General features: G+C 41.9%; 1 protein-coding gene across 2 annotated transcripts in view; it reads right to left on the bottom strand.

Moving 5' to 3' along the window:
* Nucleotides 1-1,938: 1,938 nt before the first annotated feature.
* Nucleotides 1,939-22,580, bottom strand: part of chd2 (chromodomain helicase DNA binding protein 2) — a 29,321-nt gene continuing 8,679 nt past the window's right edge. The window contains exons 6-42 of one of the 2 annotated variants that reach the window (XM_026175997.1): nucleotides 20,303-20,537; nucleotides 19,501-19,587; nucleotides 18,223-18,284; nucleotides 17,668-17,784; nucleotides 17,131-17,307; nucleotides 16,392-16,531; nucleotides 16,075-16,300; nucleotides 15,883-15,983; nucleotides 15,612-15,653; nucleotides 15,344-15,522; nucleotides 14,134-14,258; nucleotides 13,829-14,045; nucleotides 13,655-13,744; nucleotides 13,384-13,574; nucleotides 13,091-13,279; nucleotides 12,810-12,972; nucleotides 12,513-12,665; nucleotides 11,791-11,862; nucleotides 11,295-11,444; nucleotides 11,049-11,197; nucleotides 10,867-10,963; nucleotides 10,687-10,779; nucleotides 10,398-10,571; nucleotides 7,731-7,900; nucleotides 7,575-7,616; nucleotides 7,318-7,457; nucleotides 7,086-7,224; nucleotides 6,830-6,980; nucleotides 6,435-6,557; nucleotides 6,211-6,333; nucleotides 5,934-6,074; nucleotides 5,696-5,812; nucleotides 5,414-5,592; nucleotides 5,197-5,296; nucleotides 4,928-5,117; nucleotides 4,577-4,823; nucleotides 1,939-3,797 (exon numbers count right to left, since the gene is read on the bottom strand). In XM_026175997.1, coding sequence (XP_026031782.1) covers nucleotides 3,512-3,797; nucleotides 4,577-4,823; nucleotides 4,928-5,117; nucleotides 5,197-5,296; nucleotides 5,414-5,592; nucleotides 5,696-5,812; nucleotides 5,934-6,074; nucleotides 6,211-6,333; nucleotides 6,435-6,557; nucleotides 6,830-6,980; nucleotides 7,086-7,224; nucleotides 7,318-7,457; nucleotides 7,575-7,616; nucleotides 7,731-7,900; nucleotides 10,398-10,571; nucleotides 10,687-10,779; nucleotides 10,867-10,963; nucleotides 11,049-11,197; nucleotides 11,295-11,444; nucleotides 11,791-11,862; nucleotides 12,513-12,665; nucleotides 12,810-12,972; nucleotides 13,091-13,279; nucleotides 13,384-13,574; nucleotides 13,655-13,744; nucleotides 13,829-14,045; nucleotides 14,134-14,258; nucleotides 15,344-15,522; nucleotides 15,612-15,653; nucleotides 15,883-15,983; nucleotides 16,075-16,300; nucleotides 16,392-16,531; nucleotides 17,131-17,307; nucleotides 17,668-17,784; nucleotides 18,223-18,284; nucleotides 19,501-19,587; nucleotides 20,303-20,537 — 5,377 coding nt within the window. In that variant the 3' untranslated portion in view covers nucleotides 1,939-3,511. The remainder of the gene's footprint in view (nucleotides 3,798-4,576; nucleotides 4,824-4,927; nucleotides 5,118-5,196; nucleotides 5,297-5,413; nucleotides 5,593-5,695; nucleotides 5,813-5,933; nucleotides 6,075-6,210; nucleotides 6,334-6,434; nucleotides 6,558-6,829; nucleotides 6,981-7,085; nucleotides 7,225-7,317; nucleotides 7,458-7,574; nucleotides 7,617-7,730; nucleotides 7,901-10,397; nucleotides 10,572-10,686; nucleotides 10,780-10,866; nucleotides 10,964-11,048; nucleotides 11,198-11,294; nucleotides 11,445-11,790; nucleotides 11,863-12,512; nucleotides 12,666-12,809; nucleotides 12,973-13,090; nucleotides 13,280-13,383; nucleotides 13,575-13,654; nucleotides 13,745-13,828; nucleotides 14,046-14,133; nucleotides 14,259-15,343; nucleotides 15,523-15,611; nucleotides 15,654-15,882; nucleotides 15,984-16,074; nucleotides 16,301-16,391; nucleotides 16,532-17,130; nucleotides 17,308-17,667; nucleotides 17,785-18,222; nucleotides 18,285-19,500; nucleotides 19,588-20,302; nucleotides 20,538-22,580) is intronic. The other variant, XM_026175998.1, reaches the window with a different exon arrangement.

The following is a 22,580-nucleotide window of genomic DNA, read 5'->3' as shown; positions in this document are numbered from 1 at the left end:
CCGACACACAGCCCTGAGTCCTCACATACTGTGGTCGGTCGGTGAGGTAGTCCAGGATCCAGGTAGTGAGGTGATGGTCCACTCCAGAGTTCACCAGCTTGTCCTTTAGAACCGAGGGAAGAATGGTGTTGAAGGCACTGGAGAAATCAAAGAACATGATTCTCACAGTTCTTTCAGCGGTCTCCAGGTGAGCGAGGGAACGATGTAGGAGGTGAATGACAGCATCATCCGCTCCAATGCCAGGCTGGTAGGCAAACTGAAGTGGGTCCAGTGATGAGCTTATTAGGCGCCGAAGCTGAGCCAGGACCAACCGCTCCAGGGTCTTCATCAGGTGGGATGTGGCCTGTAGCTGTTGAGGTCCTTGGGGCGTGAAGTCTTTGGCACTGGTACAACACAGGAGGTTTTCCAGAGCTGTGGGACTCTTCCCAACCTCAGGCTCAGGTTGAAGAGGTGCTCCATCACCCCACACAGTTGGTCCGCGCAGGACCTGACGACCCTCGAGCTGATGCCATCTGGACCCGCTGCCTTCTTGCCATTAATCCTCCTCAGTTCCCTCCTAACCTGGGTGGTTGAGAGAGACAGGCTGGAGCCTTGTGTTGAGTGTGTATTGGATGCTGTTGTTGGGGGTGGGGGGGAGTGAGCAGGGTGAATAATTTATTAATTATTTATGAATTTATGAATTTATGAATTAATTTGGGGTTGGCCATGAATGCAGACATGTTTGTTATTAATAAAGAAGAAGAAAGTACTACAGATGCAGTACACATGGGCACTATAGGATCTGGGGTCTGGAGCAGGTTAATGAATGTAGCTGCTTGTTATGAGCAGCCTGTTGCAAAAACATTTATTCCCATTTCTTTAGCTGAATCTATGACAAATGTCAATAATAACATAGTTTGGCAGGCATAAAAAAGCATTATTGCATCAAGAAGGTGATTCTGTAAGAGCGATTATCCATAAATTTGGCACATCTTGGCATAGTGTGCAGTGTGTCCTTAAAAGTTTGAGGAAACTGGATAAATGGAGGTCGAAAGAAGAAGTGTCAGGCCTAAAAACTATCTGCTGGAAAAGGGTGAGGTATGCCTAATTACATGGTTTGGTAGTGACCAAATGCAGTGACCGCTCCTCAATAAAACGCACACGAGGGCCCGCCTGGAGTTTGCCGAAAGGCACCTGAAAGACTCTCAGACCATGAGAAACAAAATGCAAAAGGAGTGGTGAAACAAAGATTGAACTCTTTGGCCTGAATGCCAAACATTTCATGCAGGAAACCAGGCACCAATAATCACCTGGCCAAAATCATTCCTACAGTAAGGCATGGTGGCGGCAGCATCATGCTGTTTTTCAGCAGCAGGACAGATGAATGCTGCAATGTACTTAAAGTTAACCTGCCCCAGAGCGCTCTCGATCCTTAGACTGGGGCAAAGGTTCATCTTCCAACAGGATGACAACCATAATCACACAGAGCCCAGATCTCTGGTTATCAGAAAATGGCTGTACATCGACGCTCCCCATCCAACCTGATGGAGCTCGATAGGTTCCGCAAATAAAAATGGGAGAAACTGCTCAAAAATGCCAAACTTATAGCATCATACTCAGAAAGATTTGAGGCTGCAATTGCTGCCAAAAGTACTTTGTAACAAGCGTCCGGCTGCACTGTAGATGTGGTTCCTGTGAACATTTAGTTGAACTGATGCTGAAGCCACCGTGTCATGTTGGAGACGAGGTCAGGTATTAGGACAAACTTTGTATTCCTCTCACACCTCTGAAAGCATGATTAGCATTTTAGCTCCTGCCTCTCCTGCAGTGCTTTTACACTTTGAGCAGAGAAACTTCAGAGCATTTTGAGCACTTCTCATGTTTGTAGAGCAAAAGATGAAGCAGTTCTAATAGATCAGTTTCATCAGGCATAGTTTTATGAAGACAGCAGAGATGAAAGTCATTGTGTAACAAAGTTTATTACATATGTCCAAACATATGTACAACACATTTCTCACTAAGAGTGGTTTTTTTGTCACAAATATAAATTATTTAGACTTTCTTAAAGAACATATGATACAGGAACTGTAGCTTGCTTGATGTGGAAGAAAACATGGGCTGGCTGCTCACTGTAACAAATCGGTTAAGTACCCCTGGACAGAAGACGCTTGATTTTCCTTTATATTCTTGTTTAAATATTTCTCAAATCATTAACTCTTTTGGAAAAAGCACACAAATTACCAGAGTGGGTCCCTTCACCAGTTTGCAAAGAATTACAATTTTGTACTTAAAAATGTGCCTGCGTGAGCCCTCCGTATTGTTCGTGAGCTGATATACAGTTTGATAATACAGACGTAAATAAGGCACAAACGGAGAAGCAAAGAAAAAGGTAGGGAAAAAAAAAAGAAAAATGGGGGTGGACAGGGTCAGATTTGGCACAGGAAAAGTGACTAAAGACAATAAACACAAAGAAATTTCAACAGCAACTTCCTAATTATAATTCAAGAACAAAAATATTGCCAAACGATTAAGTACAGAGAGGAGAAAAAAGAAGAAGAAGCTTATGTCGCTTAATTCCCCCCCACCCCAGAAATAACTGAGTATTTAACCATCGTAATACTGATAATCAGGGATCGATTGAAGTCGTAGTGTTATAAACTTTCGTACAAGTTGTTGCAATAAATACTGCTTCCAAAGCTTTCGATTCATCGGACCTACTAACAGTAAAGTGGTTAAAGTCAACAGAGCAGGAGGATTTCAATGATTTATACTACTACACAATGATTTTTTTTTTCCTTTTTAAACACGTGAGAAGTGTGACTTTGTTAAAAACCATCGCTGCGCTTGTAGAAGAAACAACTTGGCTTGTTTCGTCATTTAAGTGTCAACAGATCTCATTTTAACCTGCATGTTGAAACCCCCATGGTTCTGTTCGGCTACATGTTCGACACAAAACATTTTGAAGGTGCAGGTGAGAACACGGTACACATTCTATCGTACGGAAACCTTCTTATGACATCATTTGCACTTAAAGCTAAACGCAAAAATAAAAGTTCATGTCATGGTTCCTTTGGGAATTATCCCATACATTTACCATTCAAAAAGGCCAAAACACCTTCAGGCACTTTTAGGATGGAGATCATGGAGATTTAGTTCTTGTATCCTAAATTTTCATTATATAATAATAGTCCATGGGACTAAGCATCCATGAGCGCGCCACTCAGTCTTTCCGTGATTAACTGATGAGTTCGTTTAAATAAAGTTGCATGTTTTAGGTTCTTTGTTTTTCCATCTTTACGACAGAAAACAAAGTTCTTCCTTCACGGCACAAATTCAGAGCCACAGTCACTGTCGGGGGCGGGGAAGAGCAAAAAATAGTTTGGTTTTGCTGGTAAAGAGGGTACATGTTGATTCCCTTTTCAACTGTGAGCTTATGTTTTGGCCAGTCCAGACTTGTCCATCAGCAGCAGCATGTGGCTTTGACCCTGGACTAAATGCTTAAATGAGTTTTTTCAGCCTGCTCTGGGCAGACTTAAGTTTTCCTGTTGTTCCAGTTCGGATCTGCCATGGCATTCAGCTCTCCGGGCCTCTCCAGTGGAGAGCGGGAGTCCTGTGGCGACTTCTGAGCCTGCGGGGAACGAGGGTCTAGAAGTGGAGGAGGTTTTTCAGGGTGGAACGGCCTGTTGTAATGATCTGGCCCTGAAGGACCTGCAGGCCTGTGGTCCGGCATCCTCCTGAAATCCTGAAGAGGACCGTCTCTTCCCTGGTGGTAGTTAGGGCGGAAATCATCAGGACGTCTTCTTTTGGGGTCTGGATGCCTGAAATATAGTTGAAAGGTCGTTAAATTAAAGAAACAATGGTTCTCCTTACAGTGTAGTATTGTAGGGTCTTTACCTTAAAATATTAAGCACCTTGAGGCAACTGTGTTGTGATTTAGTATAGTATTAATCGAATTTATTTATCACTAAAAATAAATTCGTTCCAGTAATAATAATGGAGCTAACATCTCTGTAACTTAGGTGAGAAAAGAGCTTATTACGCACAGTGAACACGCCTGCATTAAACAGAGAGCTCTCTCTAAAATGTTACCCCATTATCTCCTAATGAGCCTAAATAAGTCACCTGATACTAGAGGAATAGAGGAATATTTGGTGCCACCTCATTTTTGTATTCAAAACCTGAAGTAATAATAATAATAATAATAATGGATTGGATTTATATAGCGCTTTTCAAGGCACCCAAAGCGCTTTACAATACCACTATTCATTCACTCTCACATTCACACACTGGTGGAGGCAAGCTACAGTTGTAGCCACAGCTGCCCTGGGGCAGACTGACAGAAGCGAGGCTGCCATATCGCGCCATCGGCCCCTCTGGCCAACACCAGTAGGCAAGTAGGGTAAAGTGTCTTGCCCGAGGACACAACGACCAGGACAGAGAGCCCAGGGATCAAACCGGCGACCTTCCGGTTACAGATGCGATTCCCAACCCCCTGAGCCACGGTCGCCCTTTCAACAAAGTGAAAACATTTTTACTTGAGTATAGTTTCTGGCTAATCTACTAGCCTCTGAAGGTCACCATATTCACGTAAACTCACCTGTCATAGTAGGGTCGGTGACCCCTGTGGTCCCGGTCGTTGCTGTACTGCTCGTATGGTCTTTTTCGAGGAGAGGAGTTGTTGCGGTAACCGCCCGAGCTGCGGTAGGGGTCTCCGTGCGGCCGTCGATCACCGTAGTGGTCCTTATAGCGATGAGGGTCATAGGGATGATGCCGATCTCCCTGCCACGATGAGTTGCTGTTACCTGGGTAGCTGTATTTACGGTCCCTTTGCCAGTCTCCTCGATCTGTAAAAAAAAAAGAAAAAAGAAAAAAAAAAACACAAGCAAGCTGACATTAACTGACCGATGTCTGATTTTTCTCCCTTTGAATAATCATCAAACACACGTACCGTCGTTGCTAAAGTGCCGCTTGTTAGCGTTGTACGGTTCTCTGTGGTGTCCGTGGGGTCCTGGCTGAGTGGAGTGCGATGCAGATCTGGAGGACGGCTGAGTCCCCGTGGAGTCTCGACTGGAACCAGACGGCTCTGGCCTGAATGACTTTACTCTCCCTGAAACGTCCTCCTTCTTCTTCTGCTCCTTCTGCAAATGTCACAGGATAATTTCAGCGCTGCTTAGCCACAGTATAACAGGTCAGGTTTAACCCCAAACAGCTGCTCACCTCTTCCTCATGCGATCGCTTCTTCTGTGCCATTTTGTAAAGCTTGTGTAGCTTCCTTGCACCAAACTCTGTAAACTTGGACACGAAAATCCAGAGATTTCTGTCCAACCCCCCCCCCCAAAAAATAACATAAATAAATAAATAAACGATCAGCAGAATTCAAGAGACAATCGTCATGTTCAGTTACACACAGAAAATTCCCATTTTAATTTCTCACCTTCGCCATATTTTGACGTGTTCGGGATCACTGTAAGCTTTAAGGCACTCTGTGATGCGGTCTCCAATCTTCAGTAGGCATGTGCGTGTGTGCTGGAGCTGCTCCTGGTCGCTTAGACCCTCATCTGGTTTGTCCAGTTGCTTTAGGGCCTTTTTCACAGGCCTCATGCGTTCCTTACACTACAAACACACAGACAATGATTAATGCAATGCTTTGTTCTCGGGCATTCAAAAAATAAATGCAGAAATGTGATTTGTTCACAAGAGCTAAGAAGAAACTCACAATACTGAAAGTCTCCTGGTCAAGTTCATCGTCCTCCTTTTCTTCAATGGGAATTGGTTCAGATCCAGCTGTAATATGAACTGGACCTTGAGTCTTCTTCCCTTTGGCTCCTTTAGCCTGAAAGAGCAGACATCAAAACATTCTTCAGCTGCACGTTAAAGCACAAATCCTGTCCGATTTAGCCTGTGTAAATGTGAGGAAGGCACTTAAATTCAGGTTATCAGCGTCTCTGAAATACCTTTTCTTTTCTGGGCTTGGCACCCTTCTTTTCTTTGTCCCCATCCTTTTCCTTTTTGGGAGTTCCCTGTTTTTCTTTGTTCTCTTTGTTGTCCTTTTTCTTCTGTCTCTTCTTCACAGTGGACTTTTCTGTTCCATCCTCCTGATTAAAAACATATAACAGCAGGTCATTAGTCATTATTTATTTACTTTTACTACCATTACATGTACTGCAGGCAGGCCTGCGTCCACACGCAGCCTCTAACATCCATAAAGAAGTAGAATCCAGTCTGACCGACCTTGACCTCGCCCTCTTCTGACGGGTTGTCTGACAGGCGAGGGGAAGAGATGTCGTTTCCCTGCTCGTCTTTAAGAATCTTGTTCTCCTTCTTCACCCGGGGCTTCCTCTTCTTCACTTTGACCTTGAAGGAAAAGACAACGAGTGAGGCTGAGGTACCGAAAGTCCCTTTGTGTACATGCAAATCCAATTTAATGAGATACTCAGTGATTAATAGTAGCACACCTCCTCCCCGGTTTTAGCCTGATCTGTGCTGTCTTGTTCTTTTTTAAGCAGCTTGAGAAGATACTCTGCCCTCGCCTGCAGCTGCTTGGCCTGAGGCTTCTTGCTTGGATCATCTGGAAGAATCTGTACAGACAGATTTTATTGTTAGACTCTTTAATTAATCTGTCAATTTTATATATTCATAAGGAGTGCAGTGAATATGAAGACAGAAATAAAACTGGAAAGAACTTAAAACAGCTTTTTCGAAAGCTTTTACAATAGCTCCATCAAGCCATTTTTCTTTAAATGCTTATAATAAAACTATTTTACATCGTGTGCTTGTGTCATTTTTGCTGTCTTCTACACTGAAGCTCTACTTTTCAGCTTAGCAGTAAAAGTAAGCATGTAACGCTTGCCTTATCGGCGAGTTTAAGGTCAGAATCAGTCTTGATCAGATCCCAGTTGCCAAAGCCGTGCTCGTAGATGCCGAGCAAGAGCTGAATGTCATCCTGCAGATCCCAGTCTACATCAAAGTGAGCCACTTTCACCCTGCACGTCAGCTTAAACCTGGCAGAAGCAAAGTGTTGGTAGTTTTAATCCACAACAGAACATCAAATCTTCAACATGATACAAGACACTGTGTTCCTTCTTATTTCTACAGTGATATCTTACTTATTTCTCTCAGCTGGGTTGGAGGGCACAACTTTGTGCAGCGGCTCGAACTCTTCCTCGTGCTGAATGATGGACTTTGCATTGACTTGCACTCCTGAGATCTTGATATTAATTCCTCGTCGCTTCCCAGGACCTTTAGCTGGAACAATAATAATAATAATGATGCTGCTTCCTCATTTTTGCCACTCAAAAACCGGTTTCTTTATTAGCTAAATGACTAAAAGCGACATACCTTCGACTGGGTTCTCTTTAAGGTGCTCCTCGTGCTCCTGCACTGCAGTCACGCAGCTAGAATGAATCAGTTCACCGAGCCTCTTCAGGTCTGCGATGGATTTGTCCACCAGTTCAGAGTCTCGGGCAATGGCTTCCAACCTGGACACACAAAAATAAATAAATAAATAAATAAATATGCAGAATTTAAACATAAATAAATAAATTTTAAAAAAAATCTGCTCACTGCTACCTTAACATCTGTGACAATAGGCTTACCTTTCAAGTGGACATCCAAACTTCTTGTATGCCTTGATGAACCTGATGATGAGATTATGAATACGTTTTTATTGTGCTGACGAAAAGATGCTTTCAAAGAAAACCGAATGTCACTTTAAGAACAATAAGAAAAACAACACACGGGACAAGTTTTACCTGCGAATCTCCGCGTCAGTGAAACCCTCCACGTTGTTTTTGCGAGCTCTTGGCCTTCCTCGCTTCTTTGGCTTCTTGTCATCATCGCTGTCATCGGTCTCACTTTCAGACCCTGATGAACGGTGCTTCAGTTTGGAGCCCACATCACTGTCACTGTCATTGGCCTGAGCCTGAAAGCCAAAAAAGCCACATATTGAGCAGCTGCCTTTTCCCCCCCCCCAGTTTTCTGTAACTCTTATGTGTAATAGTGACATAATCCATAATATATACTCAGTCACGAGGCTATGGGTTCATACAATTAAGGGTGATGCAGGAAAAATAATGGAAATGCAAAACATAATGCAAAGAAAATGTCGACATAAAGCCAACGCAAAGTCTAAAACCAGACAATCGAAAACTGTCATCATTATTACTCTTTCAGCTGCTCCCTTTAAGGATCACCACAGGAGATCACCTGCCTCCATCTCACCCTATCCCTAACATCTTCTTCTGTCACACCAACCCCCTTCATGTTCTCCTTCACTACATCCTTGAATCTTTTCTGAGGTCTTCCTGTGTTACTCCTGCTTGGCAGCTCCAGCTTCCTCTCATGTACTCGTTCCTAATCCTGTCCTGGACAATGAACTCTTTGCCTCTCCAGCTTTTTGTCAGTGCCACCATCTCTAAACCACACTTAGGCCGCATTTGTAGACCGATTACGTCACAGCGACGTGCCGAAGGCTGTCCAAATTACTACCATATCCCAGAATTCATAGCGCAGCCCAGCCAAACTCCAGTTTCCAGCAATGGCGGCCGCTACTAAGTTTTAAAATTACTCATACTAATCTTTCTGGGTCACAAAATAAACTTTTAACATATTTTCAGGCGAGAAAGTAGTTGTGTAAACATCAAATATCTGCTCGGTTTATCAAGATATCCCATATTTGCAAAAGTGCTTCGACGTTTTCAGAGGCGTCTGCTACCCACCAGCTCGACAGCTAGCCGGGAGCTCGAGGGTTACTGATGCGGCCGAGAACGGCACAACTCCCGGCACATCATTTTCAGATCACCGCGGAGTTTCGCTGCTCGGGTTAAACGTAATATATAAGTCACTTAGACAACCTAAAAATGTTATTGTTGGGCTTTTTTCAGTGTTTTGTTTGTTCGTGAGTAAATCGGTTTGGCTGAGATTAAAGTTATTAGATTAGATAAAATAAAACTTTATTAATCCCCCGGGTGGGTTCCTCCTTGGTTTTCACACAGCTGACTAAACGTCAAACAGAAAACTGATTAAACAGAAGTATGAGACAGTCGAGAATTTACACCAGTGTCTGGTTATATTTTAGATAGCAAGAAGCAGACGGCCGAGTTTATTAAACTCCACCGAGACAGCGGTGACGCTAATCAGAACTAGCCTTCTGATTAGCTAATCAGAACTAGACCGTCCAATTTCACGCCTTTAAAATTTAAAGGCGTGTTTGTGTGTGTGTTTATACAATTGCTATTATGTTTGCACTTTATGTGTAATGTTACTGACTGCAGAGATCAGTAAGATGTGTGTATTTTTTATTTATTAGTTTTATTTATTTAATATTATTTTTTAATTGAATGACTGTCTAGTAGTTCACAGATGTCGAAAAACTGAGTGTGGTAAAGCCACTGATTTTGTTTATGTATATTTCTGCAATCTGCACATTGTACTGACTTTCATTTTAATGTTTACACCAGGGTTCCTTGTCAGCACTTTATGCTCAGATGTTTGTAAGCTAAAAATAAACTATTGTGTATGTTCAAATATACTGTTGTGATTGAAGTAGTTAAATAAAAATGTCAGTCATCCATTCATGCATCACCTCATGTCATCATAACAGAGGTCTGTCTTCCAGGAAAGAACAGTTTTAAAATTAATGTAATATAGTATTGGCCATACTATATGATGTATTGCTTGTCTTTGTTTAATAATACAGAAGACAAAGACCTTAAAAAATAATCGCATATCGCATCGCAATCGCAATATTGGGGCAAAAAAATCGCAATTAGATTATTTTCCATAATCGTTCAGCCCTACTTTATAGCCTTGCTGGTTTCCTTCTATCACTCATCTCCACCCTTCCTGGAATCTTCAACTTCAACAATTTTCTTCAACTCACTCGAGCACTGTCTGCTGCTTTGGATGGCTGACCCCAGGTATTTAAACTCATCCACCTTCAATACCCCATGCCCCTTGCATTTTCACACCTGTCTCTCTTATAGTCACTCAAATGAACATTACATCAATTCCAGCTTTTCTTTTCGATCAATGCTACACTGCATCAGCTGGGAGGTACTCAGTGGGAAAAGCACTATGCAAAGCCTGAAAGCTTAACCTCCACCTCACATCAACACCCAGGAGAGGGGCATCTTGCTTCAATAAACTCCAGCTGAACTTTTAATAAGACCAAACTGATTAACTTTGTATGTTCACTATTCATAGGCCCTCATGGAGGCTGGATGAGTAATGAGAGGGCTCTTCCATTTGGCCATGCAGTGTGGGAGATTCAATTGTCTTGTGGAAGTTAACAATTTCATAGTCTTGCAAGCTTTCAAGGCTTAAGCTTGTTAGGTAGATGCTGTCATTCATCTCTTTCTTGTATATGTATGCAATATGAAACAGAGACCAGTGCTGCTTTCACAAATAACCTTTCCTACCCGCTTATTAGAGCTTCTGCTTCGAGGCAGCATGAAGATGTCCTCCATCTCCCGCTGCTTCGCCTCCTCTTCAATTTTGCGACGTTGCTCCTCGGGAATTATGTCATCCCATTCTGGAATGGGCTTCTCCTCGAACTCTGGAGTGCTCTCTTCCATACTGGAGAAATTGGCCACCTGCATTGACACATCGATGCGAGAGAAAGAAAAGAGACAATTTTGATCAGTATTTTATAAAAAAATTAATTAAATTGGGTTGGTCTTTGAGGATGCCGTAACAGCTTGCAGATACCTTAAACTGCGACAGAAGTTCATCTGTAGCACTTGAGCCTTGATCACTTTCTCTGGTTTCGGCCAACCTCAAAATCTCATCAATGTCCATTTCCTATAGAAACAAAGATCGTCTGTTTTAACTCCCAAATATGTGAAAACTATTTTAAGCACACACGAGCTTATTCACCCATTTTGATACCTGTGGTTCAGACTCCTCGCCTTCAGCCTCTTTGAAAAGATCTTCTGCACCAAACTTGAGAATAGCGGTCAGTTCTTCTTTATTGAACGGGTTTGAACTGTTAAAACAAATTAAAAGTGTTAATCACACAAAGAACGTCCACATCCCCTAAAACCTTCACTGCTAAACTCTCAAAGTCTTACTTTGTGTTTCCTGAGTTGCTGTCCAGAACAGTTCGACCAGTCGTGTCCATTCTCTGAATGACAAGATGGTCCAAAACCATCTTCTTCTTCGCCCTCTCGATAATGTCCTCCTCCACTGTTCCCTTCGTGACAAGTCTGTATATATTCACCTACGAGGGAAGAGCGCAGATACATTTTTATACAACAATCTCACTAGTTACAAAGCACACCTACGATTACAGACGTGAACCTGAGCGTTAAGATTACCTGTTTCTTTTGACCAATCCTGTGAGCCCTCGCCTGCGCCTGCAGGTCGTTCTGAGGGTTCCAGTCAGAGTCAAAGATGACGACGGTGTCTGCCGAGGCCAAGTTAATACCTAAACCTCCAGCTCTGGTGGATAAAAGGAAGCAGAAGTCCTACAAAACAAAGAAAAACAACAGAAACGATTATGTGAGCAACTGGAAACTAACTAATGGCGCTATTTGGGCCTTACTGTATAATTTATAAACTATACCCTTCACCAAATTTGCCATATTCTGTGTGTGCAATAAAGAGCAGCCCAGGAAACGTGAGGACATGCAGGAAATGGTCCAGCTGGCCAGGACTCTGCTATTAAGGGCATTAGAGCCCACGTGCCTTATGCCCCAAACATTTGGTCATCGATTTGGTCAGCAGTTGAGCCAATAATAAAGAAATTGCTGTAAGTGTATTCTACGTTGTTAAAAGATTAGAATAAAAACTGAAACTCTTTTATTTACATACCTCTGAGCCTTCTGCGTTAAAGTGGTCAAGTGCTTGTTTTCGGATTTCTCCCTTTATGGAGCCGTCGAGCCGCTGAAGAGGAGACAAGCAAAGAGAAACTTACCCTTTGAAGATTTTCCCGCCAACCACTGCATTACTCGTCCTTACATGCCACGCATTGCACTGATCTATATGTTTAAACTGACCACAGCAGCCTAAGACTAAGACTGTAAGCAAAAACAACCCGAGTCGAGTGACTTGCAGGAGTCCGTCTGGTCTTCGGTAGAAAATAACTTGTTGATATAAATAAACACATGAACTCTAAGGCCGGGAGAAGTATGCGTGCAACAACACTGACATCTGATGCCGAGTCTAATCTGCCCAGTGCAGCCATCCCCAAAGGCGCTTTCGCTGTAAACACCAATAAAAGCAACAGTCAAAGCCTGAGGCCTCTATTCACTGATGTTCCCACTGATGGTGGCGTTGTTATCATGAACAGGAGGCAAGGCGACAGCACCAAATGTATGGTGAAGGTTATGAAAATACTTATTTATATTCCGTCAGGTCCTCCTGATCTCTAACAACTTATCAAACAAGAAATTGCACATCACAGGAGGTGCATCACTGCCCTCCTAACCCTGGAGAAATCACAAAACTGAACACCACAGCCTGAATAACCACACCAATCAATCCTTAGTGAAATCTAACATTAGCCTTCTAATTTTTTTTTTTTCAAATCTTACCTGAAACGGATATCGTTTCTTAGACAGGTATTCAGCCAGAATGTCCAACATCCTGACCATCTGGGAGAAGATTAGGACTCTGTTGCCTCTTTCTCTGAGCCTGGTCAGCAGCTTGTCCAACAGTACCAGCTTCCCACTGCCCCTCACCAGAGCCTAGAAGGCACAAAAGTCAAAGCAAAATATCAGTGAGCGGGAAGAGCCGTGTTTTCTTCCTGTGTTAAACTGCAGCTAGTCTCTTTTAGCAGAGCTATCCTGGGGTGACGCTCGGAGCTAAATCGGGTTCACACTGAGATATACCTGCAGGTGTTCCTGTTGCGTTTCAGCGTCTCCATCCTCGGGCTGTTTTATGAGGAAACTATGGTTGCAGCACTTTTTAAGCTCCATTACGATGTTCAGGAAGCCGCTGGAGCTGCCTCTGGTGCCTTTGGCAAGAGCTTTGTAATTCCTTGTTAAAATCCACCTGGAAATATTCAGGAACAAATCAAGTTAATGAAGAAGAGAAATGCAGCCGCTACAAATGGCATTTATAAGAAAGACAGAAGCAATAAATGTTACAGAAGGAAGAAATAGAGTCATACTTGTAAAATTGTTTCTGCTGTGCGGACATTTCAACACGGAGGATTTGCTCCACCTTGGCCGGGAGAGATTTTTCCACATCTTTTTTGACACGCCGGAGCAGGAAAGGCTCAAGGACTTTGTGAAGACTCTGATAGCCGTTTTCCCTTCCCTTCCCATGCTCATCCTCAAAATCCTCCCAGGAGTCAAACCTACGATGCACAGCAGATATAGGAAATGCCACTCGTGTCACACAGGATGCCATTTACCCCGCTTTTGTTCAGTAGAATGCTCACAAGTGTGAATCGGGACGTACTTGTCAGGCATGAGGAAGTGTAAGAGTGACCAGAGCTCTTTGAGCGAGTTCTGTAGCGGCGTGCCGGTAATGAGGAGCCTGTGATTAGACCTGAACTCCATTAATGTTTTGTAGAGCAGGGAGTCATCATTCTTCAGCCTGTGAGCTTCATCAACGCCCAGGAACGCCCAGTTGATGTTTCCGAGCACCCCCTAGAGTCAAATTTTAAGATGCCGTCAGTTATCTCAAAGTATAAACATTCATTTAAAAAAAGAAAAAAGAAGAAGCCTACCTTGTCTTTAAGTAGAATCTCATAAGTGGTTAGTAGTGCATTGAAACGGATTCTTTTGGTTTGATGGTTCACCCACTCATAATCACGGATCTGCACAACACAGAAGCACCAGTTCAAAGTATGCAACTATTTGTCGAGCCAGCAGGAGGACAGAAGTATTCGAATTCGACCTACTATTTTCCTGCTCATGACGTCGCCAAGGTAGACCACCACATTCATGTCAGGGGCCCAGGTGTCGAACTCCCGCTGCCAGGAAGTGAGCGTGGACAGAGGCACCACCAGTAAAAAGGGCCCATAGAGCTGATGCTGGTGAAACAGGTAAGACAGGAAGGAGATTGTCTGGATGGTTTTTCCCAGCCCCATCTCATCAGCGAGGATAACGCTATTGCACCTACGGAGGGGGACAAAAAGATAGTTATGCAGGCTTTGTAAAATCCTATTTGGAGGGGAAGGGGGCGGCCTTGGTTATATTTATTTACCTGCACCAGGAGTGAGCGAGCCAGTTTAACCCATCCAGCTGATAATCTCTCAGTTCAAGGTTGGAGTCCCCAATATATGACGGCTGCTTCTTCAGAGCAACAAATCTTGGTCTTTGCTTTAATACCTGAAATGATAGAAACACACTCCTTCATTTATGAGGAGCAAAACATGCTCACGTAAAACTAAAAAGAGACAAAACAAAGAGACAGACCTGTAGTTACTGGGCTTTTACAAACAATTACTCATAGCACTCAGTAGGATCCACGTTCTACTGTGCACACTTGGTATGCAGCTATTGATTATTTTAGTAATCGAGTAATCTATTGATTATTCCATTGATTAATTGGATGGGAAATACTTTTCTCATTGGTTTCCATTTCAGAAATTGCAATGTTTTAATGCAAACATCTGTCAAAAAATAAATAAATAAAACAAATTAATCCTTTTTCAATTGTATTGAGATGCAATATTAAATTGCATTTTTTAAAGAAAACATTCTTTTCTACATTTTTTATGCAAAAATATATAAATAATCTAAAGTACAATCAAAAGGTCAAAGTCAATAAAATCAGATGTGTATAAAAAAGTAGCCCAAGTACATTTCTATTGGCTTACAAAAAAAGCTTTTATTTTTATATTTTCAAATATTAACACAGTTTAATTAATACAATATTTTATATTATTTAACTTTTAGTCTGAAAATATTATGAAAGCCTTATAATTAATCAGATGTAGTACACCCCATTCCCCCTTTAGACTCACCCCTGTTTGCTGCAGGTATCGAATCCATGTAAAATAGGACGGCTGCCGTTAACTTACAGTTAACTTATACAGCTTTCTGTATAAGTTAAACGTGTATCAGACTATGTTGACAGATCATCTGCATGTTTTAATAAAACTTCTAGAGGCCTAGTGCAGACTTTTGTTGTGTAAAACAAACAGGAGTGGATTGAACAACAACAAGGTTCGCTTTCCTTCACATCAGAGTTTGTTGATCAGGTGCTTGAGGAAGGATTCCTGCTAGCTGCTTCCCAAAAGGTTTTAATTGTGGTTACAGGAACAGCTGTTTTGGAGTCACAAATGTGGCTTGAAAATCTATTGGTCGCTTGTCACATGAGTGTGAGTATCCTATGCTTTCCTTGAACTGTTTCGCCCTAATGCATGGGGTCGGATTAAACTGTGCTTTGATAGGACTCCTTGCAGCCTTACCTTGCAGTCTTTAGAGGGAACTGTTTTGCTGGAGTTTCGGTTCATGAAGCTGTCTATGCAGTGCTGAAACTTCTTTCTAACCAAAGCTCCATCTTCCCAGCTGCACTCGGAATAGGGCAGACCCATCCACTTGCACAGGAACTCTGGTTCATTGGAGGATGGAGTCTTATGACTATGAGCTGTTCATTGAATGAGAAAAATGTTAGAAAGGTGATTGTTAAAACTGTTCTTGTTGCAGAGATGGTGGGGAAGAAGTTTAGCAACTTACAGGGGAAGTCAGAGGATCCCGGTGTCTTTCCTGTTTTTGTTGCTGTTAATAACAAAAATAATTTTAATGGTAAATGAATTAGTTCTTATTCTTATATTCATACATCCACCCATGCACAAACACTTTCATACAAGCACCACCAAGACTGGAGCAGCCAGGGATTAAACCCCTAACTACCTCCTGAGCCACAGTCGCCGCAAAAATATAGTTTGCCCACAACTTACATCGAAACGGTGTTTTCTGCAAAAGCGAGAACATAATGATTTCTTACCGATGATACGCTCCACAAACTGAAACTGCTTGTTCAAGTCAGAGGTGAGCTCTTGCTGGCAGTTGTGAAATTCAATGTCCTCAGGGGACGCCTTCCTCAACCTACAAACACGGACAAAATTGATGGTGAATTTCAGGGGTGGTGCACACTTGAAAAGAAATTCTGTGTAAATGCGAGGGTCGGGATTTTCACCATGAGTTCAGTTCATCATTTTTCTTCTTAAAGTTCTCCAGTTTCTTCATCCCCTTGACTTTCTGCTGTGTCAGAGAGTCCATGCTCTCCCACGTGTTGTGGATGTAGGACCAGCCCTTCCACTTAATCAGGTAATGAGACTCCCCTTCATCCTTCTCGGGGTCAAAGCCTTCACACGGGTCCCCATTTTCCTCCACGGCATACACAGTAGTGCAAGCCCCAGTGGCTACAAGAGACAACGCTGACCTTTAGACTCCACAGAAAGCATTTGAGTGAATATAGGTTTAAAAATAATGAGACGAGTGAAAAAGTATCACCTCCTTTTTTGCCAGTCCTGGCATCCATTACTTTCTCGATGGTTTCGCTGTCGTCGTCCTGCTGCTCCTCACACGCGTCACCTGTCATTTCGATCAGGTCATCAGAGTCCGTTTCAAAGTCATGTTGGTCCTCTTTATAACTAGAGCACAACAGAAAGATGTGATGAAGATTAGGTGGTGCATGCGAGGTAAAAATGTTACTGGACTTCAACCCGTTTTAACACCAGCACTTATCTTTACATTTTTGCACGCTGTAGTGCCAGTTTTGGAGCATTTAAACTTGCTATACATCAATAAAAATAAAATGCATATATATAGCTGCGGTAGGACTTACAGGAAAGAGGGAAAAAAATCCCAGGAAATAATATCACTTCCTTCATAGCTCATACAGCAAGACTGACGACACATATTCCATTCTTGGAAGTGCTATGAACAGCTGACAAAGCACCTGCGTCTGGATTATAATTTTATTTTGTTGTGTGCACTTTTTGTTGATTTCTACAAACCCATTAATGAAAGGCAAAGGCATTCTGGGATATGTTGAATTCCTGATATGTAAAGTGTAACTCATCTGGCTTTATATGCAAAATAAAAATACATTTCTCCATCTCATTTGGCTAAAATTTTACTGCCATTGAAATGAGTGCGGACACTCATAAAGGGTTAATAACACTGGTCATAGTGAAAACTCTAAATTACTTTTAAGAAAATATCCTTAACTTTAGGTTCAGCAATTCACCTTTTGACTTTTGTGGCACCCCTTCGTCGCGTCTGCCTCTTTGGAGTGTCTTCCTCATCATCGTCGTCGTCGTCGTCGTCATTGTCGTCGTCCTCTTCTGCCGACGACTCCTGTTTCCGGGACTTCTTCGCCTTCTGAGAGAGCTGCTTTTTGGCTGTTGACGATTTGCCCTGAGGCCTGTAAAACAGAGTTAAACACAAAAACAAAAGAAAGAAAGACAAAATCCACTTAGACACGCTAAACCAAAATTCCTGGCTCGTTCATGTCACACTTTTTTTTGGTTTCTGATTGTTTCATAGGTGATTCTAAAAGCTTGAAGCAGCCAATAGCATTTCACACAGAGCACAGCTGTAGCAAATTTGAGCAAAAACAAATGAGATGTTCGGACATGTCACAGTTTCATCAGGCTGGAGTGTTAAAACGTTTTTACACAAACCAAAGAAAAGTCAAACCAATCAGCTCGCTCACACAATATGAAATGATTTAGAGATGCCCAGTGGGTAGCTGTCTGATGGCCAGGCTTCACTTCACTCTTACCTTCTAGCAGGAAGTCGTCTGGATCTAACTTTTTTCTCTTCCTGCTCACTGTCTGTACTGTCGGAAGCATCCTCCTCCTCCTCTTCATCATTTGAGTCATCATCTTTCCAGATATTTCTTATAACAAAGAAATGCCACAAGTTCACCCTCCACGCCCATGACTTTGCCATTTTACCGATTTTAATTGAAAAAATAATGGCCGTAGGGTGTTCATCACAGCCCAATTTTTTAAAACCAGGGTTAAGCCACTAATTGGATTTTAATGTCGAACAGCACCTGGCTGGCTGGCTAAAGCTAACTGAGCCCATTCTGAGACAAACAGATACCCATTTTAAAATAAGCTTTAAATGATAAGGTTCACAATATGAACACAGGCTGGCAGCAGAATGACACAAACTGACATGAACTCTAAAAACATGGGTTGAGTTCAGTGCACGTGTCATGAAAATTCAAAAATATTGAAAACAATATTGTGCTGTACTGACAAATTATAAATAAATGAAATAATGGTGAGATTATAGTCCTCAATAAGGTATTGACAGTCTCTATACTTACTCCTTTTTCTTAGCCCGGGAGGTTTTCCTTTTGGGGCTTTCGCTCTCAGACTCACTGCTGCCCTGCAAGAACAGCCAGCAGAAAAACATTTCAATAACAAGAAGCACCCGACAGCGCAAACCCTCCACCAAGGCAGCTTATTCTCTCCCTCCCTTAACAATACTTTCTTTGAAGAAATAAAGCATTCTGGGGTCAACTTGAAAGAAAAGCAGATGTGAAATGTAAACGTGAAATCACAGGTCAAATGAAAATTTGAAATGTGATATTTAGAATCCTCATTTATCAGAATCACTTCATAAACGTTGCCAATACAAACAAAGGCAGCAGAATTTTAAGCGTAGTTTTAAAGATAAGACATTTTATGCAAGTTTCACCTTATTTGACCTTAAAGAAGAGGTCAAAGGTCCACAGCAACATGACATTTACAATCCCCATAAAACATATCCTATATGCCTATATGACATAATCATTTTGATTGGAATGAGAGAAAATTGGGAACGGACGGTTTCAGAAAGACGGGTTTTACAGGGATATTCAGGTGTGTCACGCTAACACAAGGCATTCACACACTGCTGTGCTAGTGCTACCCATCAGCCTACTAGCTGATAGGTGTGTGGTATGAATTTTTCTTCGTTCTTGAGTTATGAAATTCACAAGATTTTCAACTTTGTCCTCAAGTTCAAGGTCACTAAAATTCAAACTCGTCCAAGATTTTTAGCAGGTCGTCCTGTTGTATTTTGAATTTTAAAATCCAACATTGTCTTGTTCTCGAGTTGTCGCATTCACAAACTTGGGTGTCCGCCTGCCCAGCTGGGCAACAATACCCAAAAGACCCAACTCAACCATGGATCTTATCAAGCATTCTTCAGATTACCGTAAGTTTTCAATCATTCTGGGCTAGAGAGGTAATTCAAATGCTGCCTGAAAGATGAGCCAAAATGACCACATAACTTCATTAGGCCTGCATGCAACTTGGGTAATAAAGGGTTAAATTGACCTTAAAGATCTTGGTGGCTGTAAGGCAAATCTGTATGTACCGCTAACATGACGCCACTTTTGTACCTCTATAAAATTTTATCAGAATTCATTGCAATCTTTAAAGCTACAGGCAAACACGCACGCAAATGCTACCAAAAATAACCACCTTGGCAGAGAGAATAAGTGTCAAACAGACCAACACTACAAAACATCCACTAGATGGCGTGCATGGCTTGTTTATAGCAGCTGATGTCAATGCAGATAACTGCAAACCAGTACTGCTCATTCACATCTGCTTACCCCAGCTCCAATGTTTAATCGAGCTGGCTCCTGCCTGCTCCGATTGGACCGCCGGACACCGTACACATCTGGATGTTCTTCCCACATCTTCGAAAGAAAACAATCAGATGCTATAAAAAAAAGCCACGGGGTTTTCTGTATTTCTTTTTGTAAATGTAACATGTCGTCTTTTCTACTCTGCTGTTGTAAGCTTGCACTACAGGGCTGAAAGTAACGATGAGTGTGTCGATTTTTGCCTCAGCTCATTTCGTCATTGCTGCAAACCATCCACAAGCCACTGTGACACGTCAAAATGCATAGTTCTGTCAGACGAACGACGAGTGTACACATATATTCAGTTTACGATTAGCTGAGAAAAGAAAAGCAGCAAATCTTCGCTCACGAGTTAAACATTAACTGGGATTTTTCAGAACATCAATTGTTCTGTTGACTCTTTATTGTTACTGTAACCTTTTATTGCCTTTATCAAGGATTTATATCATTAAAGAATAGCCTTTATCCAGCTCCACCTAAAATTCAAATAATCTTTATGGCTGAGTGTCTGTATCACGTCTGTGGGAGAGTAATGTGAGAACATTGCATAATCACGATGACCTAGGACACAGCAAGAGCCTGACACAGATAGAAGGACAGTCTGGATAAAGAAAAGCTTTTACTGCAAAGAGCTAAAGCCCAAGTTTGCTGCATGTCACACCTTCATGATCAGATTACCACGCTCATGAATTAAGTCATTTCCATCACCACTGCGAGAGGGCAGGAAGTACAATCTGGTTGAACACAGAACGTCTCCGATGGCCTTTACCTTCTTCACATCAGCCAGGCGCTCCTTCTTTCTAACTGGCTTGTCTTTGACCTCTGCTGCGGTTTGCTGTGACTTGGACTCTGCAGATTCGCTCTCTGACTCTGAGTGACTCTCTGACTCTGAGGAGCTGTTTGACTCGGAGTTGTGCGATCTCCTCCTTTCACTGCCATGTTCGCTCTCTGACTGACTTCCCGACTCCGACGCAGAGCGGTTGGATTCCTCTGAAGCCGAAATGCTACAGGAAAAAGAATATGTTCATTTGACTTTGCCGTCAATGATGGGCTATTGCTCAAAGAGCTATGTGCAGCATCATGGCAGTAACAGGAGTTGTCGGTGGCAGCAATAAAAAGAATAAATATTTATGTAAATAAAAAAAGAAAGTCTTAAATTTCAGAGCACACCCCCACATGAAGGGCACAGCGAAACTGCAAAAGCTGGATGGCATCAGTAATTCGTGACTTGGCCGAGAGGAAGCAGAAGCCTCATTACATCATGCTCCATGTTCCTTACTCAGCTAACCATCTTATAATAACCTCTTTCTCTCCAAGGCTCATAAATCCTCTTACAGGCATTTTAAACAGGCCTGCAGTGAACAGACCTGGTTTCACAACTAAAATACATTAAAACTGGGTCAAACACATTTAGCAGGATCAGTCTTTTCCACTCTGCCATCCTCTAAATGCTTGTGGCATAATGCAAAGCTATGAATTACCACAAGAAATATATAATTAGAAAATGCAATAAATAGGTGAATTTCATCCGTAGAAAAGATTAAAAACAACCAAAGAATTTACAGAAGCACCGCAGCCATCTGTAAGAATGGTCACTGTTCAGTGTTTATTGATCACTCACTCCTAATCTTTTAACTCAATCCCTTAAAACCACATGAATGGTCACAAGGAAGGTCAATATAGTTGGGAAACTAACAAAAATACTACCACTACTAGTTAATCTGGTAAGAATATGTTATCATGATATTGCTGATGAGGCTTTGATACTTTGGAAGTCTACAAGACTTAAAGTCAACTGCTTCCAGAAAGTTGTCAGTTTTTATTGTAATGCACTTACTTGTTTTTTCCTGTGGCATGGGTCCTTCATACAATAAAAGAGAAACTAAAACTGAAACAAATCAAAGCTAAACTGAAACAAGCAAAATTACTGTGGAAAGTCATTTAAATGGTTTACAAAAAATCCTAAACTATAAGCTCTGACCACAAGTGCACATTTCTTCAGTTTAAAACGTTTTAAGGGAAGCTTGGGCTGTGAGCAGTTTAATAAAGCTACGTTCTTCTATGTTGTATGAAAGTTTTATAGAGGCCTGAAGACGTATAAGGATTCAATGAAATAAAAATAAAAAAGAAGAGACATTTCGTTAGCCAAAAGGAGATGAAACTAATGCATAAAGCAATAAGAATTTTAAACATCTCATCAGATTAATATTTTTTCTGACGCTTTCAACTTTGATGCAAATGAACTAGCCTTGTGCGTAAACATATAGGTTTTGGCCGGAAGTTTCAGTAAACAGGGGTTATCAGTGGATAGATTTCTGTGTGCAGTTATCTTTTTGGACACAAGGCGTCACCAGAGCCCAGCATGGCTGGGCATAAATCTCAAGCAATCACTGCCTTTTACAATGGATCACATTTTAAACCATGAAAACGGCATCGTGTCCCATAAATGTTTTCATTAAAAACATTTGGTGTCATTACGTCTAATGAGCATCATTACTTTTATTTTGAAAATGGAGAAAGTGCTTATAATAACCATCTCGTGCCCTTTTTTAGACGATGGGAATTATGCTAAAGGCAAAAATAAATTAAAATGGTTGAAAGTACGCTATTACAGCATACACATGTTGCGCTCCTTCAAAGACCAAACTCGGAAGTAGATGGCTTCTTCCGCTTTAAGTGAGGTCAGGAGTGGGCGGGTCATAGAGACGTCCTCGAATTATTACTGGCTGGCGTGTTGCTAGGTGGCCACCTAGCCTATCACAGCCCTCCAAGCAGTCTCCCTAGCATCTGAGGTCTTCCTGTTCCTCCTCTGTGTAGTTCTGAGCTGAGTTTTAATACTGGTAAGTGAGCAAGCTGGGTACACAAAGCAAGGGCCATTTTGTGACTCAGGAGAGTATGTAAATACTACTTTCATGTCATTTAATTACACAAACCGGATAGATTTCCCTCATGTTGTTATTTTGGTTGCTTTGTTTGAATGCTCATAGTGCTCAGCTCTCTGTCTAACAAAGTCAGGCTGTCAACCCTGCAGAGGACACGTTTCAGTC

Source organism: Astatotilapia calliptera, chromosome 7 (genome assembly GCF_900246225.1).
Source record: "Astatotilapia calliptera chromosome 7, fAstCal1.2, whole genome shotgun sequence".
In the NCBI taxonomy this organism is placed as follows: Eukaryota; Metazoa; Chordata; class Actinopteri; order Cichliformes; family Cichlidae; genus Astatotilapia; species Astatotilapia calliptera.
This window is presented reverse-complemented; position numbering and strand designations above follow the sequence as displayed.